The 16120-nt window shown below is 55.6% G+C and overlaps 1 protein-coding gene across 1 annotated transcript in view; it reads left to right on the top strand.

Annotated features, from left to right (window-relative positions):
* Window positions 1-36: 36 nt before the first annotated feature.
* Window positions 37-16120, top strand: part of AGAP1 (ArfGAP with GTPase domain, ankyrin repeat and PH domain 1) — a 666775-nt gene continuing 650691 nt past the window's right edge. The window contains exon 1 of the mRNA XM_007941633.2: window positions 37-199. Coding sequence (XP_007939824.1) covers window positions 37-199 — 163 coding nt within the window. The remainder of the gene's footprint in view (window positions 200-16120) is intronic.

The raw sequence follows: 16120 nt of genomic DNA, 5'->3' as shown, positions 1-16120 counted from the left end.
CGGGGGGCGCGCGGCTCCAGGCGCGGCGCCTGCACCATGAACTACCAGCAGCAGCTGGCCAACTCGGCTGCCATCCGGGCCGAGATCCAGCGCTTCGAATCGGTCCACCCCAACATCTACTCCATCTACGAGCTGCTGGAGCGCGTGGAGGAGCCGGTGCTGCAGAGCCAGATCCGGGAGCACGTCATCGCCATCGAAGGTGAGCGCCGGCGCCGCGGGCTGGGAGGCGCGGGGTGCGCGCCGTGTCCTCGCGCCGGCCCGGCCTCCCACAGGGAGCTGGCCCTGCCAGGCCGGCCGAGGCCGAGAGCAGGCCCAGGGCCGAGCGGCGGGGGCCTGACCGCGCCGCCGGCGCCCGGCGCTCCGCGAGCGCTGCCCGTAGGGATGGATCGGCGGCGCTGATTGGATCATGGACAATGGAGCCTTCGGTGAGAAAGTGGCTCGGGGCTGCCGCGTCCTGGGCCGCCCGCGGAGGGGAGGTGCGGGGCGCGAGGGGCCAGGCCCGGCCGCCGACTGGGGGACAGCTGGGGGGTGGCGCCTCGGGGCCCGTGACAGGTTGGGTCTTTGCCCGGGCCGGGCGAGCGTCGTGCTGGACGTTGAAGACGGCCGTGGAAAGGTGTCGCTGCTGGGTAGGGCTCTTCTGTGACCAGTTCGCGAGGTGCTGAACTCGGTCTACGCAGAAAGCCAGCCAGGACTCGCGTTCTGGGCGGCTCCACCTGCTCCTTTGCAAAGCGGGCCTTGATGGGGTGTTTTCAGCCTCAGGTCCCGGGCCACATTGGGAGAAGTGCTCTATCAGGGGACCAGTGCCTTCCTCTCAGCGTTCTGCCTGAGGGTCTCACTTGCAAGTGCTTGGCCCAGGGAGGCCACCACCGTCAGCTGTCGGCTGGCTGGTTGGGCCTGAGCCGGGACATTTTCCCCGAGGTTTGCTGGGTCGTGGCCCCTGCGGGAGGAGTGGCAGCTTCTCCTTTGCGAGCTGTGTTCTCTCAGCGTCACCGTGGCTCTTGGTTCTTTTCCTACTCCTTGGCTCCTGGCTGGTCTCCTTGCTTTGTCCCTTGGGTTGTGCTAAGACTCAGCTGGGGGACCAGGTGGGGTATCAGGGAATGTGGCATCCTGCTCCCGCCTCAGACAAGCAGTGCTCAGTCCTCTCTTGTTTGTCAGGGGTGGTCGGAGGCCCACCGGATGGGGCTGTCCACAGTACAGACCTGTCCTACTTAGAGGCCGGCAGTGCCCCTGCTGAGGGACAGGGCGAGTGTGCCCAGGCCTGGCTGCAGTGTGCCTGGCCCAGTGCCCCTCCATCTGCCTGTGAGGGGGTGCCGTGTCGTCTGAGCCACTCACCCCACTGTGCTCTGGTTGGTGGAGCAGGTGGATGCTGCGTGGCGGGTCCACTTGGCAGCCCCGTGAACTTGAAAGGTGTCTGGGCCAGCCTGGCCGACTGGGCAGTGGTGTCCATGGAGGACTTGTGTCTTCCTGGGGAGGGTCTAGGCTCGCAGGACGCCTGGTTCTCAGTGCCCTTCACCCCAGCGAACCTCGCGCCCTGTTGGCTGCTGTAGGTGCTTCCTCATGGCTCCGTGCCTTTGGCAGGACCGGCGAGGGGAGCCCACTGGACCTGCCCCACGTGCTGGCGGTGAGTTCATGCTGCACGAGTGTCCACACAGCCCGCCTGTGCGCGCTCTGCGGCGGTGGACGTGAAAGCTGCTCCTGCTTATCGAGTTGTCTGTTTCTGCCCTTGGACTGTCTCGGCAAGAGTCTGATGAAACACTTGGAAAGCCGGAGCCAGGGCTTGAACTCTCCCAGCTGAGACACCCTGTGGCTGTGCGAGGACCTGTGCTGGGGTGTGATTTGGGGTGTCTCATGTGGGTATCCCGTGCTGAGAGCTGAGCCCTGGAGCTGCGAGCAGTCCAGTGGAACAGTTTGACTTTCCGGCACCAGGATGTGGTTGCAGTTTTCTTTGGTGTTCTGTGTTTGTGTTGGTGATGGTCTTTGATAGCTTGGTGCCTGCCTTTTAGTGTGGGAGATGCTGGCCTCCTTTGTGGTGGGAAGCCCTGCCCTTGTCATTTCTTCATGACAGCTGAGAATTGCTGGACTGACCCTGCTTGGGCTTCGACGATGCTGTTGTTTCCTGTTAGGAGAAGGAATGTGTGTGTCGTGCCAGGACTGTAGTTACGCAGAGAAGACGGAAGAGCCCTCCGCTGGGCTTCTGTTCCTTGCGTTGCTAGCAATGGTGACACCACCTTCATTGCTATAGAACTTCAGCAGCAGTGCTCTGGTGGTCACAGTCTCTTGGGATGTCTGTGCAAGCCTGTGTGTGTGTGTGGGGCAGCTTTACTGTCCAGCCTTCAGAGAAGGGGGAGAAGGTGCAGGGAAGGATTAACCCCCCGCAGCTGACTGCAGTCCTTCAAAGTGGAATCCCAAGCAGGGACCAAGCCAGCAGAGCCGAGCCTGCAGGCTGCCTCAGCCACACGCTCTGCTTCCTAGCCTGCCTCTTCTCATGGAACGTGAGTTCACTTGTTCCGGTGAGATGTGTCGATTTCAGGATTGGGTTATGATTTCTATGGACAGTTGATGTGTTGGACATTGAGAGGATAGCTCAGTTGAGACAGGAAGATGTTTTTGGCTGAGAACAGAACCGTGCAGAAACAGTGCTGTGCAGACCGTGGGCTGTGGGCTGCTCACTCCGGCGGAATCTGAAGGCATTGCTGTGGGTGCTGACGATGCGAAGATCGTGGGACCCAGGTTGGTAACTAGGTGCCACTAGCCTCACAGTAACTGACGTGTGTTTCATCACCAGAAACGTACCGGCACATGCCTCTGCCTGTAAACCTTAAAGGCTCGGATGGCCCCAGGCCCGTTGCTGTGGAGTTCCTTCCTGCGCAGGGTGACCCCATGTGCGTCGCAGTTGAACAGGGCTCCCCGGGGCTCTCGGGCTGACTTTTCAGAAGGAGATCACCAGGCCTTTCTCCTGGGGCAGCTCTGAGTAGATTCAAACCTTCGACCTCATGGTTAGTGCGAAATGTAAACCTTGCTGTGATTTCCAATATAAAGGTTTGTAGTTACGACATTGTATGCACACTGTAGCAAATAGTTTAGACAGCACTGTAATTCCACCAGACAAAACTATCTGCATTTGAGATTAGATCCAGCTAGGAGTATTTTTTTCCTCTCCGTGGGTACAGAGGAAAATTGGGGTGGTTCTTACAAAGTGTTTTATCATAATGTAAGCACTTCGCAGTGTTGGGAAGTGGTTTTGAAGACTCTTTTTCTCACGCAGCTTGCTTGTCCAGCTTTTGCTTGCACTATGATTTATTTTCAATGCCTGTCTTCCGGGGTCCCAGGGGTTTTGCCGTTGGAGTGAGCCAAGGCCTTGTCAGAGGGAAGGGTGTTTTGGCTGATGCCCGTCTCTGAGTGAGTCCAAGTGGTTCTGCATTGAAAATCTCTGAACGGTGTACTGTAGTCGAGAGAACGCACCAGGATCCCCAAAGCAGAGTGGCCCTGGGATGTCTTTGCAGCTTGAGGACCTGTGGTGTTGCCCTCTGTCTTGTTTGAAGATGTTGTCATCCCTGCTGTTGACTTGGTCCTGACTCGTGGTGACCTCATACCCCACGGGGCGAAATCCTGCCTGGTCCCGCGTCGTCCTCATGATCACTTAGGTTTTCATTGGCTCAGTTTTGGCGGTAAGTTGCCAGGCCTTTCCTCCGACTCTGCCTTGGTCTGGAAGCTCCACTGGAACTTGGTCTCCATCCCAGCAACTCTCCAGCCCCGACGGACAGACGGGGTGGGGGCTGCATGTGAAGGGATTGGCCAGGAATCGTACCGAGTTGTTCTTCAGTGTTCATTTCACATTTTCAGAGGTTAGTTCCTCCCTGCCCCAGATCTCTGGGGTTTAAGGAAGCAGCGGTAATCGTTGTCACATTCGATGAAGTGGCTCTCTGGGGTGTCCCCCGGGGCACTGCGTGTGCCCTAACGTAGCCTTCACAGCTCACCTGTCCACAGCTCACCTGGCGGAGACCCTTGCTCCCAGTTTGCACAGCTTGTCTGCGTTTTCCATCCTGGTCAGGGCCAAAGGGGCGGAGGGAAATGAGTCAACTGTGTTTCATTAAATAAAGCTTGCTCTTCTTTTACGGCTGAAGACTCTATTAACGTCCCATACTGTCATTCCACCTGCCAGCAGCGGCACTGTGATTTGAATGAGAACCCAGCTGGCTGGGTCAACAGGGAGCAGCCATGTCAGGCCCCCGGAAGTTTGGAGGTTCATAAGGCTGAGCCCACAACAGCTTGTGAGGCCCCACCCTCGCCAGGCAGCCAGCTCACCAATGGCTCCCCCTGTGTGCCTTTCCCTGGGGGCCCCTGGCCCAAACCCTTGGGAAGGGCGTCTTCAGAGGGATTCCAGCACTCCAGGCATGTGGTGACCTGAGACGCACCCCCACTTCTCTTGCTGTGGGAGCCCCACAGACAGGGACCTGCTGGGTGGCCATGATGCAGTTGCCTTGCTGTGATCTTGACTGGGCAACGTGCTGGGCTCACCTGCATCGTCACAGTCCATGCCATCTCCAAGGTGTGGAATGTTCCAGAAACTTCCCGGACAGATGTGCTGGGCGAGCCCGCCTGAGTGTTGGCCCTCTAACCTCCTCATTAGACATGAATTGAGTCCAGGTTATTCATTAAAAAAAAAGATCTCACGGCCATCGAGTCATTTCCGACTCATAGCAACCCCATTGCATTTCCAAGGCTGTCAATCTTTGTAGAAGCAGACTGCCCCATATTTCTTCTGAGGAGCAGCTGGTGGTTTCGAACCACTGACCTTTTGATCAGCAGCCAGATGCCTTGACTACTACACCAGAGCTCCTAACTCCTGCAGAAAACCTAAAACCCAAACCCATTGTTGTTGGGTCATTTCCCATGGCGACCCCTCATGTGACAGAGTAGAACCCATGGCACCCCCCCATGTGACGGGGTAGAACCCATGGCTGTTGGGTCGGTTCCCATGGCGACCCTCTTGTGACAGGGTAGAACCCGTGGCTGTTGGGTCGGTTCCCATGGCGACCCCCTAGTGACGGGGTAGCACTGCTCTGTAAAGGCGGCTTGGCTGGGATCTCTCTGGAGGGTTATCACCAGGCCTTTCTTCTGCGGTGCTTCTGGGTGAGTTTGACTCCCCAGCCTTCAGTTAGTAGTTGAGTGCAAACCTTTGCAGCAAAGCTGTGTGTGAACTGCGCATGCGTGAGCTGCGTGTCTGTGAACCCCGCACCCAAGAGGCGAGGGCTCGACAGTGCTGCAGATACCACAAGTGCCACGCTCTCGGCTGAGTCCCCACCCCGGCAGGACTTGTTTAAGAGTCTGCTTCCGTATTTCATTGCTGGTTGTAGGTGTGTTTAGTGAAACGAGTGCCTCTCCGCTCTGTGGACAAACGTACTTTCATGTCACCACCAACCATGTTAATGAGCCCTGCTGGCTCAGTGGTTAAGCTCTCGGCTGCTAACCAAAAGGTTGGTGGTTTGAACCCACCCAGCAGCTCCGCTGGAGGACTGCCTGAAGAGCTCCCTCCGAAAACGTGACAGCCCAGAGCTACCCTGAGGGGCCATTCTGCGCTGTCACCTGGGGTTGCCATGAATGGAAATCGGCCCCGGGGCAACTGACAACAACAACGTCGACCATATTAATACTGCTTCAAGTTTAAGCAAAGGTGCAGGGGTGGAGTCTTTAATGATTGAAGCAGACACCACAACTGCCCCTTAAAAATCCTTCTCACTGGGCTGTTAGCTGCCCTAGGCCAGGCACGCACCTTCCCTGGCATCGAGGCCCCCACAGTCTGGGCGTCCTTATGTGTCTAGACTCACACCTCTGACTCTTTCTGCCTGCTGGGCCTCCTCCCAGGCCCATCCCCGCTTTGCCTGTCCCCCTAGCCAGAACCCAGGCCCGCTGGGCCCCCAGCTCTCGCTCATCTCCTTACACCATCTGGCCTGGTAGACGGAGCCTCTCTGTGGGCAGAAGTCAGGTTGTCTTCATTTTTTTTAAAAACTTAATTTCGGTAAAAGAGATGTAACCGAAAACATTGCCATTGTAACCATTTTAATGTGTACAGTCATGTGGCCTTAATGTCACTCACCAGGTGGTGCTGCTCTCACCGTGTGTTTCCGCCGCCCCAAGTGGAGACTCTACCCATTGAGCAAGTTCCCCATCGCCTTCTGCCCCCAGGCCCGTGACACCGGTTAACTTCGGTCCCTGTGCATTGGTTTGTCAGCATACCTCATGGAAGTGGGATCAGACAACAGTTGTCCTGGGGGTCTGGCCCCGTCACTCAGTATGATGCCTTCAGGGTTTGTGTAGCTCGTAGCATGGACCAGAACTTCATTTCTCATTGTTGCTTTTGTTAGGTGCCATCAAGTCCATGCCGACTCACAGTGACCCCGTGCACAACAGGACGAAACGCTGCCCCGTCCGGTGCCGACCTCAGCGTTGTTGCCTCGCTTGGGCCCATGGTTGCAGTCACGGTGTCACTCCATCTCGTTGAGGGTCTTCCTCTTTTCCCCTGACCCTCTCCTTCACCAAACATGATGCCTTTCTCTGGGCCTGGTCCCTCCTGAGAACAGGTCTGAGGTCTCAGCGACCTCTCTTCTAAGGAGCATTCTGGCTGGCCTTCTTCTAAGACACATTTTTCTCTATGGCTGAATGGTATTCTACGGCATGGGTGTAGCCTACATTTGGTTTCAACTTTCCTCGTATTGGCTAACCCTTGGATTGTTTCCACCTTTTGGCTGTAGTGAGTGTGGCTGCCATCACGGTGCTGTTCAGGTTGACATCCTCAGAGCTTGGACTTTCATATCCGGCCCTGGAGGATGGCTGAGATGGTTTGTGGACCAGTCGACTTTCCTCTGAAGCTTGGTCCTTTCTCCCCACTGGTCAGGGACACAGGGCTTATCTTCTGACAGAAGCGGTACCATTGTGAAGCTTGTCACTGTAGCACAGAAGTTAGGGCTGGGCGCCTTGATGTGGTGGGCTCGCTTGGGTGTGAGTTAAAGCCACGTGGTGTTCGGGGCAGAAGTGAAATTTCCTCTAGTGTTCGTGTTGTCGGTAGGTGCTGTTGAGCTGGTTCCGACCCAGCGACCGCATCCGGGACAGAAGGAGGCGCTGCCCGGTCCTGTGTCCTCCTCCATCTCGTTGCCTTGCTGGGGCCCACGGCTGCAGCCTCTGTGTCGGTCCATCTCGTTGACGGTCTTCCCCTCTTGCACCGAGCCTCTGCTTCATAAGCACGATGCTCTTCTGCAGGACTGGTCCCTCCCGATCACGTGACCAAGGTACCGGAGGTGCAGTCTCACCATCCTTGCTCCCGAGGAGCCTTCTGGCTGCACATCTCCCACCACAGCTCTGCTGGGGGTTCTGGCAGATAGGGGAGGACACCAATCCTGGTGGCTTTTTCCCCTCGGCTGTCTGCAGAAGGGGGTGCATCTTTACAGGGCCGTAGAGGCATTTCAGACACACTCACTATTACTGATGGGGACAAATGAATGACACAAAACGTCACTGATGTATTTTATTTTTTTAACCGTTGCTCTCAAGTTGACTCTGACTCATGGTGACCTGTGTGTGTTAAAGGAGGGCTGTGCTCTGTAGGGTTTTCAGGGCTGAATTTTTGGAAATAGACCACCAGGCCTCTCTTCCAAGGTGAGCAGTCTTGACTCTTCAACCTGGCAGTTATCAGCTAAGCACGTTTACTGTTTGCACCACCCAGGGGCCCCTGACATAATCTGTTCAACCAAACCCACTGCTGTGGAGTTGATTCCCACTCACAGCTCCCCTGGTGGACAGAGTGGAACTGCACCAGAGGGTTTCCAAGGCTGTCAGTCTTTACAGAAGCAAAGCCCCAACCACACCCACTGCTTTGGAGTCCATTCTGACCCACAGCGCCCCTAGAGGACAGAGTGGAACTGCCTGCAGGGTCTCCAAGGCTGTCAATCTTCACAGAAGCAAAGCCCCAACCACACCCACTGCCTGGAGTCCATTCTGACCCACAGTGCCCCTAGAGGACAGAGTGGAACTGCCCACAGGGTCTCCAAGGCTGTCATCTTTACAGAAGCAAAGCCCACACCACGCCCAGGGCCCCTCAGCCCTACCCCCAGAGTTTGTAATTCTGGAGGTCTGGGGTGGAGCCCTGGGCATCTGCATTTCTGACAAAGGTCTGGGGTGTGAGGCTGGGGACCCGGGTCCCTCTTTGAGGAGCTGAAGCTGCCTCAGCGCCTCCGTGGGCCCCATTCCCTCACTTGCTCTTCCCCGTAGTCAGGGTCAGATTACCCGATAGGCAAGGTAAGCACGGGCGGACTTGTGCTTACTGACTAATCTGTAGTGAACAATTTCACATTTTTTCACCACATCAGAGTTCTCCTAGGGATGGTGGCATCTGTCTCCCAGCCCCCCAGCACCTTCCTACAGATTCAAAGCCTCTTCCCCAACAGGGACGGAGTGCTGGTTAACAAGGGTGGCACAAGCATACCAGGAAACCTGTGAAACTGCTCACTGCACATAGTAACCAAGCACATGTAAGGCTGTGCTCACCTTGCTTGCTGAGTCATCAGTCCTGGCCTGCCGTCCGTCAGTCCTCAGCGCACGTGGGAGGACGCCCAGGGCCCCGCTGGCACGTGGCTCACATGTAGTGGGTGAGGGACGGACCCTCATCCACATGACTTCAGAGTCCACACGCGCTCCCTCTGGGATGCGTCAGAGAGGGACTGAGCGTCGGTGAGGTGCTGAGTGCCCATGGAGAGTGGACGTTGCCCAGAGCGTCCTGGAGGGCGGGAGGGCCAGCCGGGGTCCCCCTTCCCTCCGGTGATAAGTCTGTGTCCGGGCACCTTCCTTCGTTTCTCCTGGAGGCTGTTGAGTTTTAGAAGCCTCGTCCATGCTTAATGGTCTTCAGAATTCATTTCTTAGAATAATAGGGCAGATGATACGTTTTGTGACTGCCGTTTTCCAAACAAATCAATCTTTCTGGAAAGAGAGGAGCTATGTTGTGTCCAGGTGTCTGGGTGTTATTGCATGTGATTTGCGTTCACCTATGAAATGAAAGGTTGCGGGTTCAAGCCCACCCGTTGGCTGTGTGGGAGAAAGACATGGTGACCTGCTCCCGTTAAGAGGACAGCCTAGGAAGCGTAGCCTATGGGGCAGTTCTATTGTCACACAGAAATGAGGTCGCTGGCAGCTGGAATCCACTCCAGGCCAGTCTTATCTGTCTGTCTGTCTCTCTCTCACACACAGGCACACACATGGTCACTCTGAGTCGGAATCCACTCCGGGCCAGTCTTGTCTCTGTCTGTCTGTCTGTCTGTCTCTCTCTCTCTCTCTTACACACACACACACACACACACACATGGTTACTGTGAGTCGGAATCCACTCAAGGCCACAGCTCTGCTTTGTGTGTTATTAGCGGCTTAAAGGAGCTGCCGGAGGATCCCGAGGAAGTGAGTCAGAAGGAAGCAGCAGCTGCAGGAACCTTCAAAACAAACCCTGCGGCCCTGCTGCCAGCCTGGTGTTTTGTCCAAACTAGACTGTGCGCTTGGTTACAACCAAGCTAGACTGCGCTTGGTTACAACCAAACTAGACTGTGCGCTTGGTTACAACTAAAAGTCCCTCATTCGCACCCTCCTCTTCTTCCCTCAGGTCCCCTGCAGGTGTTTCTGGTTGGCGAGACTGGCTCCAGCTTGCTTCAGCAACTGATTCCGTCTGGTCTTGTGTTTTAACTTTGTTGACATTCAAGCTAACGTGTTCCTTTCCCGCCCACCTAGCTCTGGAACCCTGGAGCCCCTAGTTTAAGTGATTGGGTTTTGCAAAGCGGATCAGGCTTAGCTATTTTCATAGCCCTGGGTTTGGCTCGGATCTGGTGCTTAGCTCCCTGATTCCTGCCTTTTGTTATGTCCTGCTGCCTGAGAAGCAAACGGCACTGCCCAGCTGCTAATCTGGGACCTTTGCAGCATCTGGCGTTTCGTACAAGGAAGGAGGGCAGGCTGTGTGTGCTTGGGTCAGCCGTGGATGCCACTGTAGGGTCCCTGGTTTCTGTCCCAACATGGGAAGCCTGCACGAGGTGCAGGGCTATATCTGGATCCAGGGCCTTCCATCCCCCTGTGTTGACCAAGGCAACAACAACAACAACAACAACAAACAAACAACACACAAGAAGCCCAGTTACTGTCCAGTTGGCCTCGACCCAAGGCAACCCCGTGTGGGGAGAACTGCTCCACAGGGCTTTTCAGTGGCTAACTTTTCAGAAGATGTCTAAGTGTCTTAGTTAACTAGCGCTGCTATAAGAGAAATACCACAAGGGGATGGCTTTAATGAACAGAAATTTAATTTCTCACAGTTTAGGAGACTGAAGTCAGAATTCAGGGCACTGGCTCTAGGGGAAAGCTCTCTCCATCAGCTCTGGGGAGGGTCCTTGTTCCTTGGCTTCTCGGTGCACTTCCCGTAGTGTGGTGTCTGTCTTCCCCCAGATCTGCTTGTTTTTCGGTGTAATCTTACTCTTATTATCTCAGAAGATTGGCTGAAATCACAACCCACACCAATCCTGCCTCATTAACATAACAAAGAAAACCCTTTCTCAAGTGGGATTATAACCCCGCTGTGGGTTAAGATTTACAACCATATTTTTGGGGATACAGTGGAATCCATAACACCTGGCTTTCCTTCCAGGTTCATCAGGGTAGACTTGAACCTTCAACATTCGGTTAGTAGCTAAGTGTGTGAATCCTTCCCTTGCCCAGGGACTCTGGCCAGGTCCAGGTGTCTGGGGGCTGAAGGGGGTGTGTTCAAATACCACTCCTGTCAGAAGAGGTGGCTAAAGGCTGCGTTGACTCGGCGCCCACTGGCCTGCTGGTGCGCGAGGCTGGACGTTGTCCCCGTGGAGCGGAGCACATAGAGGTTTGAGGGTGGGGATCCGGGCCCGGGAGCTGCCTTGCTGCCACTGAGAAGCAGAACCACCACCACCAGCCCCTAGCAGGTGGCCGGGCCCAGCTCTCGGGAGCAGATGGGCGTTTTTGTTTAACCAGGGCTCATTTGCACATTTCATGCTTCTGGCATGGCTTGCCGGGGTGTCTTTTTCGGGCTGCAGTGTTGGGATATTTGCACAATGTTTCTCCACCAGCAACTGTCTCATGTCTGAAAGTGCTCCTGCTGCCTGTGCAGCATTAGCATCCTGCTGGGAAGGTTCTTACGATTATTACTGTTTTAAAGGGCGGAAAACACGTTTCATGGGTTTGGGAGAAGAATTCCAAACCATCACCGGAGAGTTCAAACTGTTTGTTTGGTCTGGGAAATGTCAACATTGGACACACTAGCAAATAGAACCGTGTGGATTGCCAGCTTAGGGCTGGTCACACCGAAGCTATGTTGTCCTTGTTGAAGATGGTCTGCCAAGGGGAGGAGTGGGGTCTTGGGACGGAAATTTTGTTTGCATTCAGTGTTTCGGTTGGTTGACGTGTGGAAGTACTGAAGTATTGAGGCTGTTTGACAGAAGGTGAGAAACATACGTGCAATTTACAAACGCCCCTATCAGTCTCTCCCGCCTGACTTTCCCCGCGGGGGTGCACTGGCTCTTCCTTCCTGTGAACGGGTGCCATGTGTTCCCTGGGAGGGCAGAGGGTAGTTCTCAGCACGATGGGGGATTATGGGAAACTGCTTGCCAGCTTCTTTTTGGAAAAGAGTTGGTTCTGGAAAGAGCTGGCTGCCCTGACATCCCCCGCTGCCTGTGTTTTCAGCCCTCCTTGTGTGCGAGGGCTGGAGTCGGTCTCTTTTCCAGGGAGGACACTTCCGGAAGCCCCTCTGGGGCCGCCCACATGTGCTGTTGTTTGGAGAGGCCCGGGGTGCCGCTGTGAGCAGAGGAGATAGCATCACTGTTCAGGCCGGGGAGCCCAATGCAAAACAAAACAGGAGTGACTTTCCATAAACAGGCCTGGGTCTCTGAAGTGTCCACGTGTATTGTGGAGTTTCAGCTGGGAATTGGGAGGGCGGAGACCCCCTTAAACACCTTAACTCGCTTGCATTGTTTTTGACATAAGACATGCTGAAAGATGCCTGAAGCCTAACAAGCCTGCTTTGCGACATTTCTACCAACTGCACACCTGTGTCGTCAGCACCCAGATTGAGACCCTGAGGTGACCAGCTACCAGGAGCGCCCCTCTATTCCCCTCTCCCTATCCCATGGCCCCCTTTTGGTCACTCCCCACCCAAGGGGGAAACCAGCTGCAAATCAGTTGCCACCCGAGTAGGTCCTGCCTCTTGTGACAGAGCACAGCTGCGCGTCACGGGATTTTCAGTGGCTGATTTCCTGGAAGCACGACGCCAGGACTTTGTCCCGCCACAGCTCTGGGTGGACACGGAGTGCCCGCCTCTTGGTTGGGCGCTGAGTGCTTTCACTGCACACCCAGGGGCTCCTGCCCGAGGGGAAGGAGCTGCTATCTCGATGTCTAATCTCTCAGCTTCTCTCTGTCTGCCTTGAACGTTAAAAGTGGAATCAACACAGCGTGTGCTTGTCTGTGTGTGGTTTCTCTCCCCCGTGCTGTTTGTGAGACACGTCTACACTGTGGGCAGGAGAAGCCAACGCTTCCCTTTGTTGATCTGTTCTGCTGTTGACGGGCGTTTGGGGCTGTTGTCAGCAGCAGTGCTACCGCGTGCTCAGGCTGCGCCTTTTGGCGCCACAAGCCCTTGTTTCTTTGGGCCTTGGAACGGAGCCATGGGTGTGCCACCCACCCGTACCCCGTCCAGCCTAGCCACTGGCGAACCCGAGCGCCATGCAGGTGTCTGGAGGAACCGTTAATTGTGGTCCAAGGTCCGTCTGACGTTGGCTTCCCCGCTGCCCTCCTTCTTTGGTGTTTGATTTCCTTCAGTAGTTTGCCCATAAATAAAAGCTTACACGGCTAATTCACTTGGACCACTGTCTGAGACACTAAACCAGACCCACAACCATCAAGTCACTTCTGACTCACAGTGACCCTTTAGGACACTGGGACCTGCCCCACAGGGTTTCCAAGGCTGTACATCTTTGCAGAAGCAGACTGCCTCATCTTTGTCCCATGGAGTGGCGGGAAGGTTCAAACCCCCAACCTTTGGTTAGCAGTCCAGTGCTTAGGGCTCCTGTGTCTTAGACATTAGGGTTTTCAAGGTGAGGGTTTCCCGGAGGCTCAGAATCCCTTGTGAGTGGAATAGCGACCGCTTTACCCGTGGAGTTGAGAATTGGCTCCTCATCCAGGAAGTTCTGTTCAGCGTGGATGGTGCAGGCCCCCAGGACTGGCCTGGCTGGCCCCTTGGCCCTCCGCGGCCCCAGTGGGCGCCCGTGATCAGTGGGGCTGTTCTTTCTGGCTGACCCCTGTCCCCAGCTCTGTGCCGCATTCTGTATGCTGTTGCCTTTCTGTGGGCCGAGGAAAGGAAACTTACTTTCTGCTCTCCCCAGTTTTGTGGTCTTAATAGTTACCTGTTAGCATGCTTCCGTTTCTGTTCTTTGTAGCAATTGTACTGAAAACAAAAGAAAAAAGGCAAGGCCGGTGTTGCCAGCTTTCCCTCCCTCTCTTTGCTCCTCTGCTGTGTCCTAGGCACTCTCCACCCCCAGCCCACAGTGGCCGCTGCTACGCAGGCTAGGCAGGGGCGCGTGTGGGAACTGTGGGGAGGTATGGCCGTGCGTGCAAATTTCTCCAAAGGCAAATATTTATTTTGAGGGATGGTGGTGGGAGGACTGTGTTTATCCTCACTTTGTTTGGAAGGGGAAGTGGCTAATGTGACATCCAGACAAGATTTTATCAGCACCTACAATGGGCAGAGCTGGTGGAACCTAGGACGCACACACGTGGTGCAGGGGACATTGCTGCTGTAGCTGAGCCCACACCACAACGGGGCAGGTGGACAGGGTCGCGCCCAGCAGCCGGCCCGGCGGCTCATCAGTTGAGCCCTTGGCTGCTAACCAAAGGATCGGCAGTTCGAACCTACCCAGCTGCTCACGGGAGAAGGACCTGGCAGCCAGCTCCTGCAGAGAGGACAGCCTAGGAAACCCTGTGGACAGTTCAACTCTGTCCCATGGGCTTGCCGTGAGCTGGAAGCACTCGATGGCAATTACCAAGTTATAGCAGGCAGCGTGGGAGGGGCAGGCAGGGCAGAGGGTGGCAGAGGTGAGCCAGACCTGGGACAGTCAGGGAGGGCTTCTTGGTGGCGGTGAGGGGCCTTGGAAGCTGGGTCAGACAGTGGGGAGGGGCTTTCTGGGGCAGCGGCGTTGCCAGAGCTAAGTTGTAGGGATCAGAATCTCTCCAGCTCAGCTGGGGTGTGGGATGGTGGTGTCGAGATGGTGGTGGGAAAGAGGGCCCCCAGAGAGCAGGAAGCCGTGAGCTCTGGGCTTCTGCCGAGGGGAGGGTGTGGAGGTTCACCTGTTGTGGAGCACAGCAGTGGTGGGCTGTGGGACCAGTCGCCGTGGTGGTGGAGGGCGGCAGGAGGGCTCACACTGGGATCAGGGCATTGTGAGGGAGGGTGGGGCCTGGTCGGGAGAGCAGGGCATCAGAGAAAACCCCAAACTATGCCCATGGGGGTGTGGGCCTGAATGCCCTGTGAGTTAGGGGGTGGGGTCTGAGGTTTATCCTGGAATGGAGGAGTGGGGGCTGTGTGGGTAGGGTTCCCTTTAGATGCCCCGAGGTTTGGGTGGGAGGGGCTTGGCCACGTGGCTACGGTGTCCCAGGGTTTGTAGAGGAGTGTCATTGTCGGCATCAAGTCCTTGTCCTGGCAGGAGAGCCCAAAAAACTCTCCCCTCTGTCCAAAGAAGTCCCCGTGTGTCCACAGTGCAGTAGCCGGTTCCCATTTTTCCCTTAGCCTCCGTTTCAGCTGGCTTTCTCAAACTATATCTGCCTTCTGGGTACCTCATGCTGGGATTGGAAAAAAAAAATGGTTTGTTTCTGCCCATCATCTGGATCACAGGGTTTTTTGTTCATTTTCCTAAAGCATTTCCCCCAAACTGCAGCTCGCCAGGAGAGTCTGAGAAGATGCTCCCGGCACGGGCGGATCTGTCGCCGGCTTGTCTGTGAGGCTCTCAGGACCGGTCTGGACAGCAAGCTGGCCTTATGCTCACTGGAGGTGCAGCTGTTCTTTTTTTAAAAAACAAAGTGCCGCCAAGGTGAGCCCAGCTCCTGGTGACCGCGTGTGTCAGAGCAGATGTGGGCTCCCCCGGGTTTCCAGGGCCGATTGTTTGGGAAGTGGATCACCAAGCCTTCCTTCCGAGGTCCCTGGAGGTGTAGGTGGCTTGAACCTGCAGCTGCTTGGTTAGCAGCTGAGTGCATGAACCCGTGTACCACCCAGGGACAGCGCTTTCTTTGAGAGCAGTTCAGAACCGCAGACCTGTTTTCCCTAGGAACGAAGCTTGCGCGGCTTCCTGTGTGGCACGTGGATGGCAATGGACGTGATCTTTCAGTTTGCCACTTGCCTGGGCAGAGATCAAAGGTGCTTCGAGCCTGCAGCCTTGTTTGTCTGAGAGATCGGGCGCTCGGCCACCGCCGGCAGGATGCTTTATAGAAACGTTGGGCGCTTCAGGTTGTGCTGGCCATGGAAGGGATGAACCAACCGCTCACCCGTGAGCGGGCTTTTCCTGGCTGTATGGACCTGGTGCACCTCTGAGTCGGCCTGGGAAGTGCCACTTGGGCTGTGGTTTGGAATCTGTGGGATCAGAAGTTTCTAGTGACAGAGATTACGTTTGCTGATTCACCACCACAAGTGATAATGATTTTTTTTCCTCAACTTTTCATTAGGAAGAATTCCAAACATACAGAGGAGTTGAAAAGTGTCAGCATGAACTCGCAGGTGATCTCTTTCATCCTACCTCTGTTAATGTCTGTCTCGCCATCCCTCTGAGGGCTTTTTTTCCTTAGTTGGTTTTTGGTGACAATGCACACGGCAAACCCTGCTCCCATCCCACGGTGTCTCGACGTTACTGGTCAGTGATGCTGGTTACATCCTCACATCATGTCAGCATTCTTGTTCCTTCTGGTCTAGTTGTTTCCCTTCCATTTTTTCGATCTCCCTGTCCCCCAGCCTCGTCATCGGTCCTGTTGGCCCTTTGGTCATATATATATGTGTGTATATATGTTGTTATGTGCCGTCGAGTCGGCCCCGACTCATAGC

The sequence above is a fragment of the Orycteropus afer genome, unplaced genomic scaffold (genome assembly GCF_000298275.1).
Source record: "Orycteropus afer afer isolate SDZICR_OR568_19922 unplaced genomic scaffold, OryAfe1.0 scaffold00006, whole genome shotgun sequence".
NCBI classification, from domain to species: Eukaryota; Metazoa; Chordata; class Mammalia; order Tubulidentata; family Orycteropodidae; genus Orycteropus; species Orycteropus afer.
This window is presented reverse-complemented; position numbering and strand designations above follow the sequence as displayed.